At 56.5% G+C, this 25,517-nt stretch overlaps 3 protein-coding genes and 1 long non-coding RNA gene across 8 annotated transcripts; 2 read left to right on the forward strand and 2 right to left on the reverse strand.

Moving 5' to 3' along the window:
- Positions 1 to 1,121: 1,121 nt before the first annotated feature.
- SSTR2 (somatostatin receptor 2) lies at positions 1,122 to 7,492 on the forward strand. Its single transcript, XM_085077394.1, has 2 exons — positions 1,122 to 1,283; positions 1,737 to 7,492. Exon 2 carries the CDS (start codon positions 1,798 to 1,800, stop codon positions 2,911 to 2,913), a length of 1,116 nt encoding a protein of 371 aa, XP_084933520.1. The 5' UTR covers positions 1,122 to 1,283; positions 1,737 to 1,797; the 3' UTR covers positions 2,914 to 7,492.
- A 1,029-nt stretch (positions 7,493 to 8,521) lies between these two features.
- Positions 8,522 to 16,826, forward strand: COG1 (component of oligomeric golgi complex 1). Of its 3 annotated transcripts, XM_085077392.1 has the most exons (15): positions 8,522 to 8,915; positions 9,125 to 9,369; positions 10,086 to 10,267; positions 10,542 to 10,712; positions 10,788 to 10,941; positions 11,105 to 11,315; positions 11,441 to 12,211; positions 12,461 to 12,607; positions 13,473 to 13,634; positions 13,889 to 14,016; positions 14,405 to 14,591; positions 15,069 to 15,178; positions 15,271 to 15,346; positions 15,707 to 15,744; positions 16,644 to 16,826. In XM_085077392.1, exons 1-14 carry the CDS (start codon positions 8,541 to 8,543, stop codon positions 15,722 to 15,724), a joined length of 2,937 nt encoding a protein of 978 aa, XP_084933518.1. In that variant the 5' UTR covers positions 8,522 to 8,540; the 3' UTR covers positions 15,725 to 15,744; positions 16,644 to 16,826. The 3 variants fall into 3 exon arrangements, with proteins under 3 accessions (XP_084933518.1, XP_084933516.1, XP_084933517.1); XM_085077390.1 differs by lacking the exon at positions 15,707 to 15,744; XM_085077391.1 differs by lacking the exon at positions 15,707 to 15,744 and having other exon boundaries at positions 14,483 to 14,591.
- On the reverse strand, positions 12,504 to 16,483 carry LOC146429394 (uncharacterized). Its single transcript, XR_014855561.1, has 3 exons — positions 16,149 to 16,483; positions 14,925 to 15,361; positions 12,504 to 12,621 (listed from the first exon to the last, which is right to left on the reverse strand). It is a non-coding gene; the product is annotated as an uncharacterized LOC146429394 (long non-coding RNA).
- A 508-nt stretch (positions 16,827 to 17,334) lies between the features above and the next one.
- VCF1 (VCP nuclear cofactor family member 1) lies at positions 17,335 to 25,437 on the reverse strand. 3 transcript variants are annotated; one of them, XM_085077397.1, is made up of 5 exons: positions 25,166 to 25,437; positions 23,343 to 23,439; positions 19,841 to 19,882; positions 19,503 to 19,565; positions 17,335 to 17,982 (listed from the first exon to the last, which is right to left on the reverse strand). In XM_085077397.1, the coding sequence occupies exons 1-5, from the start codon at positions 25,210 to 25,212 to the stop codon at positions 17,746 to 17,748; spliced, it is 486 nt and encodes a 161-aa protein (XP_084933523.1). In that variant the 5' UTR covers positions 25,213 to 25,437; the 3' UTR covers positions 17,335 to 17,745. The 3 variants fall into 3 exon arrangements, with proteins under 3 accessions (XP_084933523.1, XP_084933522.1, XP_084933521.1); XM_085077396.1 differs by lacking the exon at positions 19,503 to 19,565; XM_085077395.1 differs by lacking the exon at positions 19,841 to 19,882 and having other exon boundaries at positions 25,166 to 25,436.
- Between the last annotated feature and the right edge of the window lie 80 nt (positions 25,438 to 25,517).

Below are 25,517 nucleotides of genomic sequence, written 5' to 3' on the forward strand. Positions count from 1 at the left end.
CCCCACCGAGATCCGATCCCCCAACTCACACCAGCCAAACCATCTCCTTCCCACCCTCCCTCCTCTCCCACTATTCCTGGGACATTAATTCCCATATCATCTACTGCAGAAGCAGCTTTTTCCTGCCTCCTAAAGATTAATGAGGCTGATAACGACTCTGCCGGTGCTCCAGGACCTGATGTCTTTAGATTCGCCTTGGGAAGTGGATGGCGAAGTGCAAACGAGAAGCTCCCGGCTGCACTCAGCAGCCTCAGCGCTGGGCTCTTTGTTCACAGTCACTCTTAATTTCCTGCTTTCTATTGTCTCTTGGACAAGCAATGGGAAGAGGGGCAGGAATAGAGATAATTTAATTGCTCTCAAGATCCCAAACAAATCCGAGCAGGGGTTATCTGCTCCAAACCTCTTCTTTTTGGTGTTCCTCCTCCAGGGTGAGGCTGTGGCAGGAGTCACCTGTACTGCACAAGTCCCCAGAGACTCCAAATATTTTGGCATCACCTTCCAGCCTCTCCCAGATGGAAGAACCAGCCTTGGCTTGCCTCTGGAGGCAAGGTGCAAACTCCCGGGGTCAAGGGATTCCCAGCGTTCCAGGGAGACTTTGGGACTCTCAGATGCCTCTTGCATCACCCTCCATTGGGGTCACAGCGTGGCCATCAGGCTGCCATCTCCGTGTCCATCTCCTGGTGGCCCTGGAGACATCAGGAGAGGCCGAGCCTGTGGCTGGAAGCAAAATGTTGTGGAACAGTGGGGTGGCAGAGCTGGAGGTAGGGTGGGCAGAGCGGGAGATGGAGCACAGGCAGGGCGGGAAGTGAGGGCAAGGTGGGCAGCACAGGGTGGGCAGTGAGGGAAGGGTGGGCACCGCAGGGTGGGCAGTGCGGGCATCTCGGGCAGGGCAGGATGGACAGCACAGAGTGGGCAGCACAGGGTGGGCAGTGTGGGGAAGGTGGGTAGGGCAGAGAGGGCAGGGTGGGCACTGCAGGGTGGGCAGCACAGAGTGGGCAGTGTGGGGAAGGTGGGTAGGACAGGGTGGGCAGGGCAGGGTGGGCAGCGCTGGGCGCTGCGGGCTGTCCCCGCCCCGGCCCCGCAGAGCCGCCCCGCGCGGGGCGGGGCGCAGCCGGTGCGCTGGTCCAGCGGCGGAGCCGCGCCGGGAGCGGGTGCGCGGAGCCGTGCGGAGCTGTGCGGTGCGGAACCGAGCGGAGCCGAGCGGGGCACGGGCGCTGCCGGCGCCTCCCCGGTGCCCGCCGGGCCGGGCCGGGCCGGGCCGGGCCGGGCGGCGGCGGGAGCAGGTGAGCGGCGGGGCAGCACCGCCCGGTGCCCTCTGCAGCGGAGAGACGGGGCCGGGGGTGGGAGCTCCCGCCGCGAGTTCATCGCCCACCGGAGCCGTCCGGGCTCGGGGTGCCGATGCCGGCTCGGAGGGAAGGGGCTGCACCCGCCGAACGGCCGGGAGAGGAGGAGGTGTTCCCCCGGCGCTCGGTGCTCCCGGGCGTCAGTCGCACCCACCGGGACGCACCGGCTGGATTTGTGGAGTCGTAAAGGCTCCGGGATCGCCAGAGCCGGGAGGAGCTGTGGCGTGTCCGGGCAGGCTGCTCGAACCGGGGACACGGGGAGGTGGTTTCGGGACCCCCCTCCAGGGAGCCTCTCTCCCGCTGAGCTTGGCAGCAGGATGGACCGATCCTCCCCAGGAATCCCTTGATTTCTATTTACTCCCTGATTTCTAGAATCTTCTCCTCTCTCCCCAGAGCAAGGGAAGATGACATCTGAGCTCCTGTGAGCCAGCAGTGCCCAGGGAGCAGCAGAGCCATGGAGCTGGAATACGAGCTGCCCAACGCCACCGCGTTCTGGTACTCCCCGGCTTCCCCCTTCGACAACTTCTCCCTGGAGGCACCCACCAACACCTCCCAGAACGCCACGGGGCAGCACTTCGACCTGACCAGCAACGCCATCCTCACCTTTATCTATTTCGTGGTCTGCATCGTCGGGCTGTGCGGCAACACGCTGGTCATCTACGTCATCCTCCGCTACGCCAAGATGAAAACCATCACCAACATCTACATCCTCAACCTGGCCATCGCAGACGAGCTCTTCATGCTCGGGCTGCCCTTCCTGGCCATGCAGGTGGCCCTGGTGCACTGGCCCTTCGGCAAAGCCCTCTGCAGGATTGTCATGACGGTGGATGGCATCAACCAGTTCACCAGCATCTTCTGCCTGACGGTGATGAGCGTTGACCGGTACCTGGCTGTCGTCCATCCCATCAAATCTGCCAAGTGGAGGAGGCCCAGGACAGCCAAAATGATCAACGTGGCGGTTTGGGGAGTCTCCCTGCTGGTGATCATGCCCATCATGATTTATGCTGGGGTGCAGCACAACCACGGCAGGAGTAGCTGCACCATCATCTGGCCAGGAGAGTCAGGTGCCTGGTACACGGGATTCATCATCTACGCCTTCATCCTGGGCTTCCTGGTGCCTCTCACCATCATCTGCCTTTGCTACCTGTTCATCATCATCAAAGTCAAGTCCTCGGGCATCAGGGTGGGCTCCTCCAAGAGGAAAAAGTCCGAGAAGAAAGTCACCAGGATGGTGTCCATCGTGGTCGCTGTCTTCATCTTCTGCTGGCTGCCCTTCTACATCTTCAACGTCTCCTCGGTGTCCGTCATGATCGTGCCCACGCCTGTCCTCAAGGGCATGTTCGACTTCGTGGTGGTCCTCAGCTATGCCAACAGCTGTGCCAACCCCATCCTCTACGCCTTCCTGTCCGACAACTTCAAGAAGAGCTTTCAGAACGTCCTGTGCCTGGTGAAGGTCAGCGGCATGGACGAGGCCGACCGGAGCGACAGCAAGCAGGATAAATCCCGGCTCAACGAGACCACGGAGACCCAGAGGACCCTGCTCAACGGTGACCTGCAGACGAGCATCTGAGGGGACAGCGGGGCTCGTCCTTCCCGCGCTCTCCTCTCCCCGCTGGCTCCCGGCTGCAGCAGGGGGGTGGCACTACGGAGTCAGGGCAGGAATGCCACCTGAGGGGACGGCTGTGAGCACACGATGGGCGCGGGGGTCCCCTGGAGGGCTCTTCTCTGCTGGGTTGGCTTTCAAGTGCTGCGAAGGATACGGATCAGGAGGAGCTGCCTCGCCAGGAAAACAAAGACAACTCACGGCGACGCAGCGCATTTCAACACCAAAGTGCCACCGTGGGCACGGGTATGGCCGGGGTGGCTCTGCTGGGTCCCCCGTGTCACCCCCGGGGCCGGTTGGCTTTGGGGCTCTGCCTCAGTGGGTGCACCTGGACACACATGGGGACCTCAAGAAGAGCCGAGGCCACAGGTGTGTGACAACACGGGGACGCACCGACCCAGTGGGAGCTCCCGGCGAGTCCCAAATTGCTCCCGCTGTCACCCTCCCGAGGAGACCAGGATATCTGGGATTGCGTTTTCCCTGAGTTATTCCTTACTCCATCGCCTCCCCTGCAGCCTCCCCGAGCTGTGTGACTGCAGCAGCCGCGCTGCCCGGAGCGGACACGCCAGGATGGAGGTGACTTCCCCACGGGAAGCTGCTCTGCCCCCGCAGCAGCCCCTCTGCTCCCACCCTGCCTCCTCCAGCCCTGCCACGTCCCGCTGCTGCACAGCCCTTTCCCTTCCCCTGCCGTGGCGTCACCTGCCCGCAGATTTTCTCCTCGGATGGCGAATTTCCCCCTTTTCCCTCCCCGGTAACCGCTGCCCCTCCCACCGCCCGCATCTGCTGGCGGTCGGTCCCACGCTGTGCCGGCAGCCCGGACCGCTGCTCCGAGCACCGGCGGAACGAGCGCCCGGCTCCGCTCCCTGCTGGGAGATCCTTGGAAGCGTTTAAAAGCAGCAGTGACACATCGCGGGTTTGGAGAAGCCTGGCACGGGCTCCTGCACCTGCCTGAGATCGGGGCTGTTCCGACCACGGCTCCGAGCATCTCTGGGGTGACACAGCCCTGCTCCTTCCAGGCAAGTCACGCTGGAGAGGATGGGGACGGGAAGGGGGTGATGGGGACTCGGCCCCCACCCTTGTCCGGGCCGAAGGGATCGGGCAGAGCAGACAGCAGGGAATGAGGGAGAGCAGGGCAGCGCTCATTCAATGCCCCCGGATGCTGCACAGTGTGAGGGGTGGCAGGGCTGGCCCCGCATCCGCTCTATTTGCCTTCTCAAGACTGTCCCGGAGCACCCGGCTCTGTCCCTGTCCCTGTCCCTGTCCCTGTCCCTGTCCCTGCCTGCCCTCCCAGCTCAGCACAATCCCGGGGCTCTGGAGCCCTGACCCCCCAGCGAAGCCCCTCCTTGGCCAGCGCAGCGGGAGCTCGAGGGAAAGCCCAGGGGAGAGGGAGAAGTGGCGGCTTCCTGCCGGAGCCCCCGGAGCAGCTGCTGTGCCAGAGGCTGGATCTGTTCACAGGCTCCTGCTCCGCAGCTGAGCCGTGGGAACATGGGGGATTCGGTGGAGCAAACAGCCAGGGCTCGGTCACCCTCCCTTTTCCCAGCCCACCCCGGTGTCCCCATCCCCAGCAGACACGGAGCCTTCACCTGGCACGACAGACAGTGCCATGAGGGTGAGCACTGCTCACCAGGTGCCACCTGCTTTGGGGTCCCACTCGCCCAGCCACGCATCCCCAGGCGATGTTCCAAGAGCACCAGCTCTGGCAGAAGTTTCCCCGTGGCTCTGCCCAGCTCCTGCAGCAAATCCCAGCCTGGGGCATCCCATCCTGCTGTGCCACCCTGCCAGCCCCCCAGAAAGGGCTCAGTGCCAGGCTGGGTATCTGCTCCTGGGCTCTGTTGGACACGGCTCAGGCATTTTCTGCGAGACAAAGCAGAGCGTTGTCAGCAATTGTTTGCTTTTAACTCTTTCCTGCTCCTCCGAGGAACGGTGACTGCATTCAGGTGCTTGTGGGCACCGTGTGGCACCTCCCTGTCCCCTCGCTGGGCACCGGGCACAGCCCAGCTCCGGTTTGGGAGGTGAAGCTGACCCCAGGCTCCGAGGCAGGGCAGGTTCCGTGCTGATGCTGCAGGAATTAAAGCAGCAGCAGGTCAGAGCTCGGTGAAACGCTGCCTGGGGAGGGCCGGGAGCAGGGCTGGGATGAGGCTCCGTGGCACAGCCGCAGTGATGCATCAGTGGAGCCGTGGGCACTCCGTGGAGGAGGTGTCTGCATGGAAAGTGGGTGTGGAATGGGGAGGGGGATGTGTGGAGCCCCCAGCACTCACCTGCAGCCAGGCCAAACCCGGATTTGCCGGTGTCTGACTTCATCCCAGCCATGTCCGTGCAAGCCCTGCCACCAAAATCCCAGTGGATGTTGGGGGAACACCTGTTCTGAGCTGTAACCCCACAGCAAGAGCCTCCAGCTGGGAGCACCCCTTATCTGTGCTGGTTTGATGTAGAAATATAGAAAACCTGGGAATTCCTAGCCCTGGGAAGGACCCATACCCAGGTCAGCTTTGTCCTGGCAAACCCCCAGGCAGTGACACTTCTGGCTGCTCAGACCTGTGATCCAAAAATGTCCCCCTGTTTGCACCCAGGGGTCTCTGCTGGGATGGGAATAACGGAGCTGCAGGTGAGGAATGAGGGGAGTGAGGCACTGCCACCCACATCAGAAAGGCCACCAAGTTGGGATGCAGCAGGGTAGGGGCACGAGGTGGCTCCTGGGGGCTGCCAGGGCTCTCCTTGGCCACCTTCCCACAGCTCACCTAGGAAAAAAGGACAGGAAAGCAAAATGTTCTGCCTCGGAGCTCTGGGAGGGAGCTGCAGCAATGGCCCAACACCGGCAGTAAAACCAGCAAAATAAAACCTTCTGCTGTTCATTGCTGACTAATAAACATCACCATCGCTGCTGCTGCTGCCAGTAACGAAGTTTGCCTTCCCAGCCACTTGATTTTAGTGGGAACTTGACCTCAGATTGGATCTGCTCTGCAAAGCCTCGCAGGGCTGCTGGCGGCGGGATGAGAAATCTCTGCTGGTGATTGCAGAGCCAGGAGACTGAGCCTGCTAGTGCTTCCCACAGACTGGCCCTGGGCAGGTGGGATTAATGCCAGCTCCTGCCTGGAGCGGCAGGAACGGCAATGTCACCAATCTGAGGTGATGGGAAGTGTGGATTGGGGTGTTCCTCGAGCTCCCCTGGATGCCTGCAGCAGGGATCTGGGCCCACTCGTGTGCTTCACCTGGGGCTGTCCCCCTGTCCACTGGGGACTGGGTCACTCCTGCACAAGCCTCCCAGTCCCAGTGTGGCCCCTCCAAAGGCTGTGGGAACCAATTCCCCTTTTCCTCCTCACCACTGAGGAGGTGAGGCCGAGGGGTGGCTCCACAGCTCCCTGATGCCACAGGATCATGGAGACAACCCTGCTGTCCCCTTCCTCAGCCCTCGGGTGCAGAGCTGGGGCTGTGGCTGGGCTGAGCATCCACCGTGCCCCCCTCGGGCCCAGCCTGGCTCTGGGTGCTGTGCTGACCAGTGCCCCCAGTGCTCCAGAGCCAAATCCCGCTTGGATAGGCAGGAGAGGCTCGGGCTGGACCTGGAGCCTTCCTGGTGCCTCTCTGCAGCTCCTCGTGTCAGCTCCAGCGCTGCCTTGGACTGAAAGGATCTCCTTCTGAGCTGCACTGCCATGTAGTTCTTCCAGCCCTTGCTATGAAGGAGCTGATTCCAAACTGCTCAGGGAGAGTCTCCATCCCCTCCCTGTGGCTGCTCCAAGGGGGAATCGCCAGCAAGGCACAAGCAAAGGACACAGCAGATCCCAAACCTGCCTTCCTGCTGCCGAGTCTGCAATGGGACCTGCTGCTCTCCAGCCCCAGGACACCTCTGCCCTTCCCTGCCAGCCTCTGACACCCAGCCTGGCCCCTGAGGGATTTCAGCTCCACTCCCTGCTTGCTCCAGGAGCTGGACTGCAAAAAGCCAGGGCAGGAGGAGAGGCAGACTGGGGGGATCCTGCCTCCAGCCATGTCCCAACCAGGAGATGACAAGGGACACCAAACTGGACACTCCATCCATCCATCCATCCATCCATCCCACCCCAGGCTGGGAGGAGGGGTGGGATGGGTGATTGTAAATATTCTGTATATACTCAGTGTGCCACGGGGTTTTTCTGTTCACTGACACAACCCCCTGGGGGGCCTTGCCTCCCCCTCACCCTCTCCCTGTGCCAGGGGATTGGTGACACCGTGCACGAGCCGGGAGGGACCGCGGAGGGACCACACACTGCCAGGTGACTTCTGCAGGCTGAGGGAGGCGAGGTTTGGTCTCTATTCCCTGCAGGTATCCCCAGCAGCACTGTGCATCCCTCGTGTCTGTACCTGTGCTCTGGCAATGCCCGTGGATCTGTTGTGACCAGGACATGGCGACAGTGTGTCTCTGCTCCCAGTCCTGTTTTCCTCCCCAGCAATTATTCCTCGCTGTCCCAGTGTGGGACTGAGCCTTCCCGCAGCGAAGGCTCCCGACTGCCACGGTCTGTGCCACGGGGAGAGGGCTGTGGATGGCACGGGAGGGAAATAAAGGAGTTTTCCTACAGTTTCTGGCTGTTTGCATGTGTTGGAGCTGGGGGTGAGCAGCAGGATGTGACCCAGGCTTGGTAACCTCCTCGGGAGAGCATCCCGAGGGCATGGAAAAGCCCTCAACAATCACTGAGTCCAACTATCCCCCCTTGGCACTGCCACGGCCACCACCGACCATGTCCCCAAGTGCCACATCCACAGGGCTTTAAATCCTTCCAGGGATCGGGACTCCACCACTGCCCTGGGCAGTTCCAATGCCTGGTAGCCTTTTCCATGAAGAAATTACCTCCTGATGTCCAACCTGACCCTCCCCTGGCTCTGTCTGAGGCTGTTTCCTCTCGTCCTGTCCCTCGTTCCCTGGGAGCAGAGTTTATCAACTCCTACAAACCGAAAGTTTGGCTCTGAGCAGCTGCACAGCCCAGCGACACCAACACTGCCCATGCAAACAAATTAAATCACTCCAAAGCACCTTTGACTCTTTCCCTTCCCATCTCGATTTCCAACACAAATGGGTTTTCATGGGATTTGAATACAACAACCTCACATGCTCTGGTTACACCAGCATCTCCCATGGAGCTGAATCTCCCTTTGGGCTCGGAAGGAACCTTAAAGCCCATCCTGTTCCACGGGCAGGGACACCTTCGTGTATCCCAGGGTGTTCCAAGCAAGCCCCGTCCATCCTGGATGGATTTTGGGGAATATCCCGGTGTGGGAAGGGGAGGTGGGCAAACCCTCCCGGCCCTGTCCGAACCAGGCCTGCCCAACCCAACGGGCTGTGTGGAGGGACAGCGGCACCCGCAGGCCGCCGAGCCCGACCCGTTTCCCCGGGAAACAGGAAAGGAAAAAAAAAAAAGGCGGCAATTAAATAAATAAACTCGATAAAACAAATAACGCGGTGTTTTCTCCCTCGGGCGGCGTCGCGTGGCAACGCGGCTCTGCCCGGCACAAAGATGGCGGCGGCGCTGTCATGGCAACGGCACTGGGGTGTGGCGCTGCCCGGCACAAAGATGGCGGCGGGGGCGCCATGGCAACGGCACCCGGGTGCGGCTCTGCCCGACACAAAGATGGCGGCGGCGCCCCGCGGTGACGCCCGGAAGCGCCATCCCCTTCCCGTGACCAAGATGGCGGCGGCGGTGCCCCTGCCGGCGCGGCCCGGCGCTGTGGCCGGTGGCGTGGCGGCGATGGCGGCGCGCGGCGCCGAGGCCGAGGCGCTGTTCGAGGCCCACACGGCGGCCGAGCTGCGGGCGGTGGAGCGGCGGCTGCGCGCCGGCATCGAGCAGAAGCGGGAGGAGCTGCGGCAGATGGTGGGCGAGCGCTACCGCGACCTCATCGAGGCGGCCGACACCATCGCCGAGATGCGGCGGAGCTCCGAGCGCCTGCTGGGCGCCGTGAGGGGCTTGCAGAGGGGCGGCACGGCCCGGCCCGGCCCCGCCAGCACGGTGAGGGGTCACCGAGTCCCCTCTTTCCCCATTCTTTTCCCCCCGCTCCGTCTCCCTCCCTGGCCCCTTCTCCCCCTGTTACTCCCTCTTTCCCCCTTTCTTCCCCTTCTTCTCTCCACTCATTCCCTATTCTCCCCGCACCCGCTCTTCCCCTCCTCGCTCCTTTTATCGCCCTTTCCATTCCCTCATCCCCTCTTTCTCCTCTCCAGGCTCGCCCACCAGCTCACCACAGTTTCTACGGGGCGGCGGCGCAGCTGAAGCTGCTGCTGGAGGTTCCCGAGCAGGTTTGGGGGGCTGTGGAGGGAGGCAGATACCTGCCCGCTGCCCGGCTCCACCTGCTCGGGGCTCACCTGCGCCGGCAGCTCCAGCTGGATGGCCCCCGAGCCCGCTCCAGCCCCATCCTCGCCCGGTTCCCCATCCTGCTGCGGCAAGTGGCGGCTGCCAGCCACCTCAGGTGCGCTGGGAATGGGGCATGGGAAGGGAGGGACAGAGAGGGGTGAGGTGGGAAGGGGTGGATGAGGAGGGGTGAGTCCCTTACCGAGAGAAGTTGTGGCTGCCCCATCCCTGGAAATGTCCCAGTGCCCCATCCTGGAAGCTGGATGGGGCTTAGAGCAGCCCCTTCTAGGGGGAAGGGGTTTGGAACTGATGGATCCTTAAGTTCCCTCCCAACCCAAACCATTCCCTGATTTGCCTCAGTGTGACTTGCTCAGACACAGCCCAGGGAAGGCAGGACAGAAATTGGCTGCAGCAAGGTGGGAGAATTCTTAACCTGTCCTAAGAGGCTCTGCCTGGGGCAGCTGCAGCTGGATTGCACAGGAAAGCCACTGGCAGGATCCCCAGGCTGGCAGGTGTCAAAGCTGGGAGCACAGTGCTCCAGGAATGCCCCTGGAAAGTCAGCAGGCAGGCAAAGAGGGATCTGAGGGAATATCCTGGGAGCTGCAGCTGGCAGGGAGCAGGGAGCTCCATCAGGTGACAGGACAGGACTAACAGGGATTTAGGGAGATCCTTTCCAACCCAAACCATTCCATGAGCCTGGGACAAAAACCATCTCACCAGTCCTGTAATATGTGGGACAGCATGGGGAAAGCAACACCCTGGCTTGGCAGTCCCCACACAGCCCCACCTGAATGTGTGGCTCAGGCAGTGATTCCCAGCTTGCTCCCGTGGCAGATCCACCATCCTGCAGGAGAGCAAGGCCCTGCTGCGCTGCCGGACGGGCTCGGACCAGGCGGTGGCAGAAGCCCTGTGTGCCATCATGCTGCTGGAGGACAGCTCCCCACGCCAGGCCCTGGCTGACTTCCTGCTGGCCAGGAAATTGGCCATCCAGCAGCTGCTCAACCAGCCACACCACGGTCAGTGCCACGGGCTGCTCCCTGGGGAGGTTAGGGTGAGCTTTCCTTTCATTTCCTCGTGCCCCCGGAGCAGGGATGGGTGATTCCATAAATCTCGTGGTGACACTGCAAAATAGCACAAAAATTCACAGTTCTCAGAGGTTTGGACCAAGCCCACCTGTAATGGGGAAGCAGGGGGACAGAAGGCTGAGTCCTTTGCCCTCCAGCACTTCCCTGAAAGGGACCACAGGCCTTGGAACACAGTGCTGAAGGGCTCAAAGCCATCTCTCTGCAGGTGCAGGGATCAAAGCTCAGGTGTGTTCCCTGATGGAGCTGCTCACCACCACCCTGTACCAGGCCCACGCTCTCTTCTACACCGTGCCTGAGGGGATGGCCCTGGATCCAGCCCTGCCCTGCGGATTGCTCTTCTCCACCCTGGAGAGCACCACGGGCCAGAACCCTGCAGGTGAGCCCTGCCGCTGCCCAGGTGTGCAGGCAGGAGGGTGCCCTGAGCTGGGCTGATCCCTGACTGTGATTCCAGGGAGAGGAGGGGTGCTGGAGGAGGATTTGAAGCTGAGCAGCTGGTTCAAGTACCTGCCGGAATCCGTGGTGGAATTCCAGCCGGCCCTGCGGACTCTGGCACACCCCATCAGCCAGGAGTACCTCAGGGAGACCCTGCAGCAGTGGATCAGCATGTGAGTGGGACAGGGCTCTCCCTGGCACTGTGTGGTCTCTGGGCCAAGGCAGTCCCAACCAGGCTGATTTCCTCCTCATCCTCCACCCTCAGTTAAGCAGGCAGAGGCAGCACAGCACATCCAGGGCCTCCCCACCCTCACAAAGGTGAAACTTTACCTCCAGGTGCAGCGACGACATCAGGGCAGGGGTCAGGACTCTGCTGGTGTACGTGAAGAGCATGAAGGGGCTGGCAGGGATCCGTGATGCCGTGTGGGAGCTGCTCTCCAGCGAGTCCAGCAGCCACAACTGGGAGGCCGTGTGCCGTCGCCTGCTGGACAGACCCGTGTCCTTCTGGGAGGAACTGCTGCAGCAGCTCTTCCTGGACAGGCTGCAGGTGGGTGCTGTGCTGTGGGGGGCACTCTGTGCACCCTTTTGTTGTCTCAGCTAGCCCACAGTGCACCAAAGGTGTGTTTAAGTGGCATATTGAAAAACTTTTTCTCCCTCCTGCTTCTATTGCAGACTCTGACCAAAGAAGGCTTCGACTCCATCTCAAGCAGCTCCAAGCAGCTGCTGGCTTCAGCCTTGCAGGAGCTGGAAGTGAAAGCTGGCAGCTGTGCCCTGAGCAAGCAGATCCAGCTGGAACACAACGTGGCCCTGTTCCTGTGGTCAGAGAGCCCTGGGGACCTGCCCGGGGACGCGGCGTGGGTCAGCGTGGGGCAGCGCGGGCCCTTCGCCAGGAGCGGGCTGGCCATGAAGGCACAGGCACTGACCCCGTGTGTGCAGAGCTTCTGCTCCACGCTGGACTCCAAGCTGAAGGCCAGGCTGGAGGATGTCCTGTCCTACCTCCCCACGGATGACTCTGTCCCCAAGGAGCCTGCGGTGCCACCGCGCTCTGCCTTCGACCGCTTTGCCGACGCCGGCACCGTGCAGGGGCTGCTCCGTGACCACTGTGTCACCTGCATCCACAACGTCCTGGGCTGTGTCCGGGAGCAGCTCCAGAGTGCCCAGAGCCAGCTGGACCCTCCTGGGGATGCCAAGCTCAACGCTGTGCTGTTCATGGCGAGGCTGTGCCAGGCCCTGCCCGAGCTGTGCCCTCACCTGCAGCGCTGTGTCCTGGGCCAGGCGGGCGGTGCAGAGTCGGCGCCCAAAGAACCACGCTCTGCCAAGAAACTGGGCAAGAACAAAGCCCAGGAAGTGTCCCCCGAGCTGGCCAAGTGGCAGGGGGTGAAGGCAGAGCTCCTGCAGCAGAGCCTGTTGGCTTATCAGATCTGGAGCTCAGCTGTCACCAAAGTAAGGAGCTGTTTCCCTCCTCAGAGGTGATTTTTTGGGAGGGTTTCTCTCCCTGGGGTCAGCACTGGCTGCTGAGAGCTCCCCATGCTGCTGCCCACCTGGAGAGGGGTGGGATGGTCTCCAGAAGATTTCACTTTGGGAATCCTTCAGTTTGGGGAGGATGCAGGAGACCACAGGCAGGGTGGGCTGGCTGTCCCTGGTCCTGTTAGAACTGTCCTGTTGTAACTGACTGGGGCTTTCACTTTCCAGGGTCTGGTTCAGTGCTTCACCCACACATTGCTGCTCGACACGGCTGGGTCTGTCTTGGCCACAGCCACCAACTGGGATGAGATTGAAATCCAGGAGGAAACTGAGTCTGGGAGCAGCGTGACGTCGAAGATCCGGCTGCCTGTGCAGGTATGAGGAGCAGCCTGTGGGAGGAGCAGAGCTCTGTGTGCCAGAACCACTTGCTGAGCTGCTGGGGAGGTTGTTTGGTTCACAAGCAGAGGACAAACACACTCTGGTGCTCTTTGAGATACTCACCTCATGAGGACAGAGGTCAGAGGAAGGAAATAGGTCATTGTCAGTGTTTATCTCTATGAATAAGGTTGGCCCAGATTCTGTAAAACTGAGCCAGAGAAGGACTTAGGCCTGATTTAAACACAGAGGTCCCAGGAGAGAGATTTCATGGAAGTTGGATGCGCTGAAGGACAGTGCTGCAGCAGTGGGACTGTGGAATCCTAAGGGAACAGAGGCATGTGGCTTCCCAGGGGTGTGGTGGTGGCAAGGCAAGGACCACAGAGCAGGTGGCAGTGGTGTGGGGGAGGAGGGCCAGGCCTGGAACGAGTTCTGTGTTTGCACAGCACAGGGAGGGGCTGGACAGGGAAATGTAGTGAACCTTACCCAGTGAATTCTGTGGATTCTGAGGGAAGTAGCAGCTGGATGAGAACTCAGGATGCCCAGGAGAAGCATGAGGGAATAACAGCCCCAGGGAGTGGGTGGGCACAGCAGGGTCTGTGGTGACAGAGGATTCCCTGCTCAATTCTCTGCTCATTGCACTCAATGAACACCTCTGGTAAAGCCTTTTTGGGCCTTTGGGAGCTGCTGTAACCCAAAAGCTGGGGTGTCAGTACATCAGACCCTGTGAGATGCCTGAGCCAAGCTGTGGGGCAGAGCTTTGTGGCTGGTGGGAAGTGGGACACTCCCAGCACCCATCTGAAGGGACGTGGAAGGGAACAGAGCTTACAGACCACGTGAAAATAAACACTTTTCTCCTCCTCAGCCCTCGTGGCACGTGCAGTGCCTCCTGTTCAGCCTGTGCCAGGAGGTGAACAGGGTCGGTGGGCACACCCTGCCCAAGGTCACCCTGCAGGAGCTGCTGAGGAGCTGCATGGCAGAGGTGCTCACTGCCTATGAGAAGCTGGTGGAGCAGAAGCAGGAGAAGGTAGCTGGGTGTGGGATGGGAGGGTGGCTGGGAATGTAGGGACACATCCAGCTTCTGGAACAGGAAGTGCCTGTCCATGATAGCTGGAAAGGGGACACCCTTACACTCACCCTGTCTCCCCCAAAATTGAGGCAGAAGGGGAAAAGACACCAGATTTCACACTCTGGTTGTGCCTGGGGCTGTTCTCAAACATTTCCCCTTGGGCAGCCTCCCCTGTGCCAGGGAGGACCTCACTCCTGCCTGTCCCTTTGCAGAGCCCAGACAGCTTCCCCCTGACCCAGAGCAGGGCTCTGCAGTTACTCTACGACCTGAGGTACCTCAGCATCATCCTGACAGCCAAGAGTGAGGACACAAAACCCAGCAGGATCAAACAGGATTCCAGGTACTGCACGTTCTGGGGTTCACATCCTTCAGGAGCAGTTTGGGGAGCCCTAAAGCAGTGCAGGCTCCAAGCTCTGACACTGCACCAACACTGAGCTCATCCTCAAAACAGAGGAGGGCTGGGATTCTGTGGCCAAGGGCTGAGGCAGTGGGCTGGTCCCCCCTCCTTGTGTCCGTAGGGATACCCTCAGAGGATGCCCCTGGAGAGAAAATAAGCTTCCAGCCACGAGTTCAAGCCTTGTGTAAGCTCCAGCCTGGAGCACTGAGCCATCTCTCCAGGGGGCACCACAGGGAGCAGGTTCCTGCTGCTGGGGGTTGTGCAAGAGCTGGAAACCCTTGGGGCAGCTGCTGTTCTGCTGAGTAATTCCTGCTCTGCTCAGTCACCCCAGACAGGAAATCCCTGGCTGCTTCAGAGCTGGCATCACCAGGATGTCACTCCTGACAGGAGCCCTCTGCTCTGCTTACAGAATTGAGAAGGTCATCGACTTCCTGGAGGGACACATCGATCCCTTCGACCTGGATGTCTTCACCCCACACCTGAACAGCAACCTGAACCGCCTGGTGCAGAGAACCTCGGTAGGGAGCAGGGCTGCAAACACCTTCTGCAGGGCAGCTGGGGTGGCTTTCAACTGCTTAATGCCTCGAGATAAGCACTGGCACTTCCTTGGAAAGGGGAAGAGCATTCAGCTGAAGATAAGAGGAGCAGGCTGAGCCGGCTGCACCGTGTGTGGGGCTGGCTGAACTTTATCTAACCGGATTCACTGGAGCCTGTGCAACACTAATTGGGTTAAGTAGTGCTGAAACAGGTCTGGGACTCAACTGTGGGAATAATTAAACACGAGAGTTAAGAGGGGGAAGGGAAACACTTCATGTTCAAACTCTGTGCCAATGGTATGCCCATGGACTCACCGTGTACTGCAGGGTCAGCTCTGCAGGAATCCCAAATCCAAGCAGCTCCTTGTGCCTTCCAGCCTCTCTTCCCCAAATCCAAGCAGCTCCTTGTGCCTTCCAGCCTCTCTTCCCCAAATCCAAGCAGCTCCTTGTGCCTTCCAGGTTCTCTTTGGCCTGCTGACTGGGACAGAGAACCAGTACACGAGCCGGGGCAGCGTGCTGAGCTCGCAGGAGCTCCACAACATCCTGCCCTTAGCATCCAGCCAGATCAGGTGAGGCACCCAGCTCTTCCAGGCATTCTCCTGCCTCTGGGAAGCTGCTCTGGAATGGCTGCTTCCCACATTTCTTCCTTTCATCTCTTAAGGTTTGGACTTTTGCCACTGAGTATGTCGAGCTCCCGGAAGAGCAAATCCACTGCCAGGAGTGCAGAAAGAGTCCAGGTTGGTGCAACTGAGCTGTAAAAATAGGAATATTTTCCCAATGTTCATCATCCCCCCAACACTCGAGCTTGTGGGGAAAGAAGGAAGTAGCCAAACATTAGTTCACCTGATTTTTATTTTCAGTAAAATGAATCATTACGGCAGCACAGCAGGAGATGGGTTGGATTTCTCCAGGACCCTCCAAAACCTCACCCTTTGCCCCTGTGTTTTTGGGGTCACTGCTCTGCAGGCAATAACCACCCTGCACAGGCAGCAAGGATTTACAGGGATGAGGGCAATGCATCAAAGACAACTCATTAAATAGGGGCTGCAAGAAAGGCTGCAAGAAGGACAGTAGCTAACAATTTACCTCCTTTCCAGTGGGATGCTGCCCTGTAACCCCGAGGAGGCCTGGCCAGGTACCCCAGCTGTGTGAGGAGTGTCCTGCTGCTCTCCTGGTGCTGAGTTGTAGCAGCCAATCTTTCTGTTGCTCCATTTCCCCCAGTTTAAAACATCTGCTTAGATGAAGCTCTGTGTGCGGGGTGAGAGCCAGGGAATACCTCACTGCTGTGGGAAGCAGCAATTAATGTTTCCTTTGGTTATTACCAACCCAAACCATTTGTGGTGGTCTTGGCAACTGGGACAAGTTGTTGAGTCTTGACAAGAACCAAGACAAGAGTTTAAAGTCTGGTTTTACCAAGTGTCATTTGAGATGATGTTCAATTTGCAACTCTCCTTCTCCATTACTTGGAACCATAAAGGACCAGACCCAGCAGAAGGGGTGTTTAAAAACCCAGAACTTCCCAAGAAAGGTATTCCTTACCTCTCACAGCTCAGCTGGAGTAGACAGTAGAAGTGTGCAGTGATGTCTGGCTCGTCCTGTCACTCCCCTCAGCTGCTGTGCTGTGCTCAGCAGCCTTGTGTCCTGTGCTAGCCACACTTCCCAGGATCCCTGACAGATGCTTGCTCCTTCTTCAATGCTAAAACACTTCTGGAGAGGTTAAAATCCGTAATTCTCCAAGAACAGCTCCTGCAAGGGCACCAGCTGTGCTCCTAGCACGCTGTGATCCCTTGCTCTGAGAGAAACAGCCCGTGCCCTGCTGCTCAGAGTGTTCTGCTGAATGTTCAGGGGTTTCAGAGCACTGAGTGCCTATTGAGTGCTGTGCTGCTGGCCCCGTGTGTGTCTGTCACTAACCCCAGCAGTGACACTGCTCCGGGGGTGGCTCTGGCTGCCCCTCGCAGCTCCTGTTGATGAGGGAGGGCATGGAGGGAGCCAGGGGGTGCTGTGATGGTCAGAGTCACTTTTGTCTTTCCAAAGGGCCAGGCTGCAGCTCCCGTGCTGCCCAGAGAGGACGAGGCGGCACGCCCAGGCTCCCTGTTCCGGCAGCTCGTCACCGAGGACGAGGACACGGTGGCACCGTCCCTCTTCAAGCTGGGCTGGCTCTCGGGCATGACCAAGTGAGGCAGCAACCAATAAAACTGCTCTGGGTGTTTGTCTTCACTGAGATCTCTCTGTCCCCTTGGCAGGAGCGGTGACACCTCCGGGATTGTCAGTACTTCCCATCCTCAGCCAGAGCAGGGTGTGTCACTGGAACCAGGCACAGCTTGGATTGTCCTTGTCCCCTGGCTGCTGGAACAGAGCTATTCTGCTCTTTCACCTCCTATCCTTATATTGTTGAAGTCAAATTAAAGAAAAAAAAATGCCAAAACAACCTACACACTAACAGAAAACAAAACATTTCACAGCTGGAAAGGGGTGCTGGAGCAGGCTAAGACTCCTGTGTCCACCAGGCACCACCACCCTGCTCTGAGTGGCCCCTGCAGCACCTGCCCGACCTGTCCTGCCTCTAATTTCACATTTTCCTTCCAGCCCTGCAGCAGTGAAGCTCATGAGAGAAGACTCATCACCCTGAGCTGGGTGGGAGCTCACAGCTGGCCAGGCCTAAGGCTCTGCACTCACTGCTCCTATTCTCACTAACTCTAAATGCTCAAAAAATTATGTTGCCGAATCATTTTTTAACTAGTTTATTGAAATTAAAAAAAGACTTATAAAACTGAAGAGGAACGCTTAAGAGAACTTTACAGAAAGCAACAACTTGCTAACAAACAGATTAGGCAGTCGATTGGAATTGGACAGTTTGCAATCCTATAACACACATGTGGACTCCTCAGTCTCCTCTCGCCACGTACTTTAGAACCACCCCAAAAAGAATCCTATAAAAATTGCTTCAAAGCCCCTTTTGCATTGCAATAGTGCAGCAAACCACAAGTAAACAATCTCCTGTTAACCTGTTATTTCAAATATAGACTGAAAAGGCAACAGGCAATTTTGTGCAATTCCATTTTAACAAACTTTGAAGTTGAAATATCAAATCTACACAGTGCTGTCCCTTCACAGAAGGCAGGGAGCTGCTGGGTCATCATGTAGGGAGGCGTCCCCGGCTCTGTAGGCTGTGGAAGTGGGCTTCCTTCAGGATCTGGTTGATGTGGAAGTAAGGACCTTGGCTTAGTGCAGACTGCTCGTGGAAGGGCTGGGAGGAGACAGGGCTGGATCCTGCAATCCTGGGGTTGAGGCTGGACTCTGCTCTGTCAGGGCTGTTGATGCTGCTGCTGCTACAGCTGCTGCTGCTGCTGCTCCCGCTGTCACTGCTGGAGGACTGCGACACACAGAGGGTGAACAGCAACATCAGACACTTCTTCCTCACCCCACGGAAGCAAACCTTTAGGATCAATCCCTCTCTTCCACATTTCCAGCCTGATGGACTGAGTAAATCCACCTGGGCATGGAGAGGTTGTTGTTGCCCACACCAGTGTCACAGAGCTGAAGGGACAAGCCTTCACCCGGGGTTCACTGACCTCCGGGATGTTGGATTTCAATCCTTCCCAGTAAAACCCCTCAGCTCTGCCCCCAACCCCACGTTAGCACTAGTGAAGTTTGCTGGAGTCATCCGAGAATTGGAAAATAAAGAACATTTCCCAGGGAGCTGCACGTGTCAGTACAGGCAGGCAGGGCAGGTTTGGCACTTCTGCTCTAGCAGAGGTTTGAGGGAAGCACCATGCAAAGCATTTTCCTACAAGGCTAAAGTGAGATCTGAAGCATCCAAAGCAAGAGGCTGTTAAAAACAAATGCACACAACACCCATTTTAAATCTTTGAACACCCTGACATCAACTACTCTTCTCCCAGTTTAAGTATGCCATGGCAGAGTTAGCTGGAAGTGTTCCAGAGCAATTCCATACCAATTTACTTGAGATGACAGTGAAAGAGCAACAGGCACCCAAGAACTCCACATGCAGCAAAGAATACTCAGCATTTGACTGGAATAACAGGCCAGGGCTCATTTGCCAGCATTTAGGATAACCACGTTTCATGGGAATGGCTGGAAGAGCATTTGCCATCATCATAAGGGATTCAAAGACATAAAACTGCTTGGCTCACACCGTTTTAAGGGCTGCTAAGGGGAGGTTCCATTAGTTCCAGCTGGAATATTTTAGTTCTGTGTGATTTGCTGGTCAGGACCTGCAAATATTTGGGTGAGTCAATCAGCGAGGGGCTACTCTGCCATCCCATAAATGAATTCATAAAAGCAGCCAGAGTAAGTGACAGCAGCTAAAAAAAAATTACATTTTTATAAGGATTAAGCCACAGAAGTAAAAGCCTTGTGGCCACAGCAGAGGAGGATAAATTTCAAGAAATCCTCAAGGATTTACCAGTCAGCACCACTTCCAGAAGGGCCTCATGTGGGATAAATCAGGAACGGTGCAAACTGCACCCAGCAGCGTGTCCAAGGCCCAGGGAGGCACTGTGGATGTTTACAGTAGAACACAACACCCCCCAGCACTGCTCCATCATCGATCCTGACCATCCAACCCTAACAAATCCCTTTGTTTTGCTAAGCACCAAAAATGCTTCAGCTCTGTGGGAGCACAGCAAGCCAAGCCAAGGGCCCCAGGCTGAGAGGAGAGAGAAACACACAGCGGGGGTCATTCCCCGGGGAGCACAGATGGAACTACAGGAGCAACCAGCTCCTGTTCCTGAATCTACAGAGGGAGAGAGCCCCGGAAGGACAGGGAGGAGCTGGGAGTGGTGCTGGGCAGCCCAGCTGCTGTTGCAGAGCAGCACAAAGAGTCACACGCGATGCTGGAGGGGGTCACAGCAGCCTCGGAGAGAAACCCACCGCACAGGACACTTTGTTTCCTTTTAGTCTGCGCTCCTTACTGAGCTTCGTTACAGCCACCTTCTGCAAATCAAGGTAAAAATCCAAATGAGAACCTGGCCTCGCTTTGCTGCTCGCGTTTCACATCTCAACAAACATTTCCAGCCGTTAGTAGTGATTATTTTTGTGCATCTCGGCGGTTTGTAAAGCTGGCAGTGTGTCCTGGGACGTGCTTCTGACACCTCAGGCTGAGTGACAGGCGTGGTTTGTCAGACCCTCTTTATTTCCAGTTCTCTAATGCAAAGATTCACTAGCACTGGCACCCCTTTAGCATTGCCCAAATCACATGGAAGACCTACCATGTCCCCAGGCTGTGGTGCACATTCTGTAACGCATTTGGACTACAATTAGACAAGAAAAGAATCCTTAAAGTCATCAAGTCAGCAACGACAGGCATCAACAAAGCTTTACAAGGGCAAAGGAAAGCAGCCCAGTGACATTTATGAAAATTTTCAACTATCAAAAGGGCATCTTCAAGGTTTACTGGGCTCATTAACCCTTAACATCACACTTTATGTTTTAAAACAAACATCCTGTTAAATGTATCAAGGTGCAGATCTGTGACAATCCCTCGTGACAGGAACTGGAGAAAGAGCCCCTGCTGCTCTCAACATCTTCCAAGATGAGTTTAACAGAGCCATGATCTGGTTTTAGTTAGAACTGAAGACCAGCCCTTCCCTCAACAGAGGGGGACAAGAACTTTGATTTGATCTCTGCCAAGAACCCGGAGGTGTTTCCAAGCTCTGGGGAATCCTGGCATCAGCCAGAAACAAAGAGGAACTGCAAGAAATTCAGCTTTGCAGAAGTTATTCAGGAAGGAAAGGGTCAGCCAGAGCACTCAGAGTCACTTCCTTCCAAGGGAAAATGAGAGCAAAGGGTTTTCATTGGTGATTCCCCAGGCTGCAGAGCACAACTGGGGAGTCTCAGCATTCCCACGAGTGGGATCCCCTTGGAGGATCCGTTACAATTTCCCCTGGCTTGATTTAGGGGCAAGCAACGGATTTCTAACCAAATTCAGGGAAAACAACACAGCTGACCTCCTGGAAAAGGGAGGACAGGCTGAGCAGGAAGGGAAATTCCATGGCAAAGGCTCTTCCTTGCTAATGTTTAACGCTGGCTGTAGTTCCAGCCCCGTGTCCATGGACTGAACCCCAGAGCAGAAGTTTCTGTCACCCTCAGGCTGGCTGTCACCTGGGAGTTGCTTCTCCAGGAGCAGCAGGAATGGCACATCCTTACAGCAATTTGCCCAAAAAGCTGCACTGATAGAGACTGAAGAGAATCTGATTCCATCCTGGAAAAGTTGGAAGTCGGGGTGCTGCCTGTCCTGGGTGAAAGGACAACCCAGGGGGAGAAAACAGCAAATATTTTGGAATCAGATCTGGTTTGGGTGAGCAGTGGGATTGAAAGTGAGGGACTGAGGGATAACATCACAGAAAAGCCCATATTTGAACTGCCACTAAGGAAAAAACCTCCTCTCACCTCACTCTCCAGAGCAAAAGGTGCAAGATGAAAAAAAATGGGAAGAAATCCTGCCAAAAGCCAAGTCCTGTTTAAAAATGCAGGTTGTCATCCTGATTGTCATCCTGAGGTTGTGTTCTTACTTAGCAAGAGGAAACAGTCAGCTTTTAGCTGAAACGGGCCAGAGGAATCAGGACTTGGGGTAATGTTGCACAAAAAGCAGGTGTGATGAAAAGCGACCCTCACGTGTTCTTGGAAGTCACAAATCGCTCCCACTCTCCCTTTTCCAGGCAATATCCCAAAACCAGCAGGGATTTTTTAACCAGCAAGAGGTGTCTTTGCACACAACAAAGTATCAGGAAACTAAACACAAGTGTTACAACTGGCTGAGACTTTCCAAGCGACACCAATCGGAAGCACTTGTGCACAATGAGCACAAAGATTTCTCCCTTTGGCACGGGAAGTCCTCAACCAAACGTTGGAATAATACTGATTTTAATCTCGGGGCTTGAATTTCTGGGCATGCTCAGTTTAGGGATCTGACAAGAAAACAAGAAAGGAAAAAAAAAAAGAAAAAAAAAAGAAAAAGAAAAAAAAGCTCTATTCATCAGGAGACAACACTGGGAATTCTGTTCCCCAGAGAAAGGGGCCAGTGGTGTTTGGGAAGCTGTGTCCACATTCCTCAGCAGTGAGAGCTTCTCCCTGCCTCACACCAGGGTTTAATGTGTTAAAACCAGACTTTTACCAGGCAAGTGCATGCAAGAAGCAGAGTCTCTGTTAGGCTGAGCAGTGACCTTGCCCTGGGTCAGTCATGCCCCAGCACCCAAAAAACCAGGCCGGGGTTAAGGTCACCCCTCCTGTGTGGCCACAAACCCAGTGCCAGTCCTGCTTTTAGTGGCTCTGCCCAAACACCAGGTGTTTACACGACAAGCAAAGGTGCTTCTGCCACTCACCATCAGGGGTTTTCCTGATATCCTTAATTTCATTACTCCTACTTCAATCCCTTGTTCCACACTAAATCCGTCCTCCTCCCGCCTCAAAGCTGCTTTAGCCTTTAACTACTCTACACACACGGAGGGGTTTGACCTGTTGGACAAGTGATTCAGTGTCAGATGGCAACAAACCAGGGCTGCTTCTCCCCATCACACCCCAAAATGCAAAGTCTCCCTCCTGGAAAAACAGCAACACAGCAAGCAGGGCAGTTTTAATCCCAGGGAATTCCTTCATGATGGACAGCAGCTCTTAAAGCATTTCCAGCAGTGTCCTGTCACATGAGCTACTTGTACAGGTTAAGAGTGAGTCTCCCTCACGACTGGAATGTATAAATACACATTAGAAACCATTTCCAGATTATATAGGAGCTGAAAGTTACACAGCAACTAAATATTTTCTGCAAAGTACAATTCATAGTTGAATAATTGAGTTAATTCCGTAATAATTCAGACTGTAATTGCTCATTACAGTCCACCTTCAAAGTGAGAAGGCTCTAAAAAACCAAGGATATTTCCAAAACCTTGAAAGAAATTAATTTCATTAACTTTCAGGGATGCAGACCAGGAGGGAGCCTCTGCTCTGCACCCTCTTTTCCATGAATGTTTTGCAACACAAGGACGTTGCTCACAGTGAATTTTTCAGGTGATTCACACAGGCAACATCTCAGGAAATCTGGCAGCAGTTGGGAAATCAGCATGTTTATTTTTAAGAAAAGAAATCTCATGGCTTGCAAATTGCACCAAAAGCACACCTGTCTGGTGAGGGCTAAGAAAACAAGAGAGTTTATCCCACATCCGGCAAAAAAACATGGAAAATATGAGTTAAAACCAAATAGTTTGAGTTTGAGTGTTTTAGCTCTGAAAGAACAAGTCTTTCCTAAACTGAGCAGCTCTGTCAGAGCACTTTTCCCCCATCAGATAAGGCCTGGCTGGAATGTGTTTTGTCTTTTCCACCACAAATTATCACCTCACTGTAAGTCAAGGCAAAGTTGATGGTCAGGCAAAGTGAGCAATGGACACATCCACCCTCATCATCTCCTCTGCTCTGGACACAGCTCACCCCACACAGCAGAACCAGACAAGGCAGTCAATTATTTCCTTGAGTCCTGCAAAGCAGGATTTGAAATCTATTCCCAGAAATATTCAGGCCAGCAAAACCCAGGTCCACTCGAAATGCTGATTTCCAAACCACCTTTTACAGATTTCAACCTCTGATGTCACCAAGTCAAACCTCACAACCTCAAACACAAAGCTAAAAATAAAAATTTAAAAAAAAAATGGCACAGGATATTCCAACTGCTGCTGAAATTCAGCAGTGAAGGGCAGTGGATTTGCCTGGGAAGGCTCTCACCTCAGTGTCCCACGAGTCCTGGAGGACAGTATTCCTGGTGCTACGTTTTGTCTGGGGAACGTGACTGTCATCTTCATTGCCATTCCTTCTCCTCTTCCTGCAGGAAATCCAGGGAGAAAATAAATGATCAGCTTACAGGTCTACCTTCTGGATTGTTCCCTGAAGGCACCCAAAAAAAGCAGGAGCACTTGATAAATTAGTGGAGGATGTATCCAGACCCCTGAGGTGCTGTGGACTCTCATATTCCCCTTTTAGCTGCTGCCTGAGGGCACAGAGAAAAGGATCCTCCTGGTCACAAGATGCTTTGTATCAGTTTAAGGGACATGGACTCACATTAAAACCATCCTTCTAAATAAACTCGTTTAACCATTGTCAGCCTTGCACATCTAAAAATAATCCTTGGGCTCAGAGTGACACCTGACAGGCTGGGGACAGCGCTGGGCTGAGTGGCAGTGACCACATTGTCAATGAACACCCAGTTAGTCACCTGTTGACCCCACAAAGACTTCCTTTAGTCTCTCCACTCTGATAGAGTTTGGAGTCGAGTCACATTCCACAACAATCGTATTTCCCACGTGGAATTAAGGATTTGTCAGGAAACATCCTGAGAAAACAAACTCTTCCCCGTCTCTGATGGATTTGCCACTCTCTCATGACACCTTGTACTGTATGGCCTGGTAGGTATAAGTTATAACCTATTTTTTATCCAAAAATAGGATAAAAATTTGCAGGCATCAAAGCAAAGCAGAGTTTGGAGGAGGATAATGGGGTGGAGGTGCTGCCAATATTCCCAGATTGGGGGAGATAAAGGGAAGACCTCAAAGACCAGGTTGGACAGGGCTTGGAACAACCTGGGACAGTGGAAGGTGTTCCTGCCCATGACAGAGGGTGGGATGGGATGAGATTTAAGGTTCTTTCCAACCCTAACCATTCTGGGGTTCTGTGACATCAACACAGCAGCTGATCACCAGCAGCATCCCAGAATTCCTATCCACAGGATTTCAACACAAACATCAAACCATTTCCCCCACCGTACAAAAATGACAAGTCAGCCAGCATCTCGGCATCCCTCCAAAACACGGGATGGAGCCGTTTTGGTGCCTAAAATTAATCCGTGCCCGAATGAGTCAAAACAGACTCGAGGGAGGTATTTATAACTGGCTCTTTTCTGACAGCCAGGCTGTGCAGCAGCCTCAGCTGCCAGGGTTTGGCCCACGCCTAGAGCCCAGAGCTGCCTCCCCACTCCCCATCGCTGGGATCACAGGCACCAAACGCTGTCCAGCCCTCTCCCGGAACACTCTGGGGAAGGGGCATTCCCCTCTTATCCCCTGTTTAGATTGTCTCTGTTGATCCTTCCTGTGACCTCAACACCTCCAGGCCAGGCTGGACGGAGCTTGGAGCACCCTGGGCTACAAAAGGTGTCCCTATCCATGGCAGGGGTGGAATGGGAAGGATTTCAACCCTTCCAACCCGTTCCCTGACTCTATGATTCCCCACCGCCTCACAGCCCCGGCCCAGCTCCCACCCGCTCCATGTCCCTCTGGTTCCTCCCCCACCACGCCGAACATCTCCCCCGAATCCTCCTCATCCCCTTCATCCCTTCCACCTCCCGAACGCACCCAACCTCCCCCCGAAACCTTTAACCCGCAGCAGCGCTCGGGGTTCGCTCCCCTCTCCCTCCCCTCACCTCCGCACCGCCTCAGGCCAACCCCTCCCGGCCTCCCCAGCCCTCCCCGCGGTACCCGCGGCTGCTCCGAGCGCCCTGCCCTCAGCCCAGCCCTCCTGCCCCCCGCCCGCCCTCGGGCCGCGCTGCGCTCGCCCACCTCTGCCTCGCTCCCCGCTCGCTCGGCAGCGGCTGCCGGCAGCTCATGGCGGGTGGGAGAGCGGCGGGGCGGGCGGCAGGCCGCGCTGAGGGGCCGGAGGCCGCGAGGAGGCCGCGGTGGGTGGCGGAGGCCGCGGTGACGAGTGGAGGCCGCGCTGAGGAACGGAGGCCGCGGTGAGGGGCGGCAGCGCGGTGAGGGGCGGCAGCGCGGCCCGGCCCTGCCCGGCCCCGACCGCCGCTTCCGCCGCCGCCGCCTCGCCCCCCGTGACGTCACGGCGTGCGCCCGCGCGGGCGGGGCTGCGCCATTGTGACGTCGCGCGCGCGCGCCGCGCGGGCCGGCGGCGTGGGGGGGG

Source organism: Lichenostomus cassidix, chromosome 18, assembly GCF_008360975.1.
Source record: "Lichenostomus cassidix isolate B80296 chromosome 18, HeHo_3.0, whole genome shotgun sequence".
Classification (NCBI taxonomy): Eukaryota; Metazoa; Chordata; class Aves; order Passeriformes; family Meliphagidae; genus Lichenostomus; species Lichenostomus cassidix.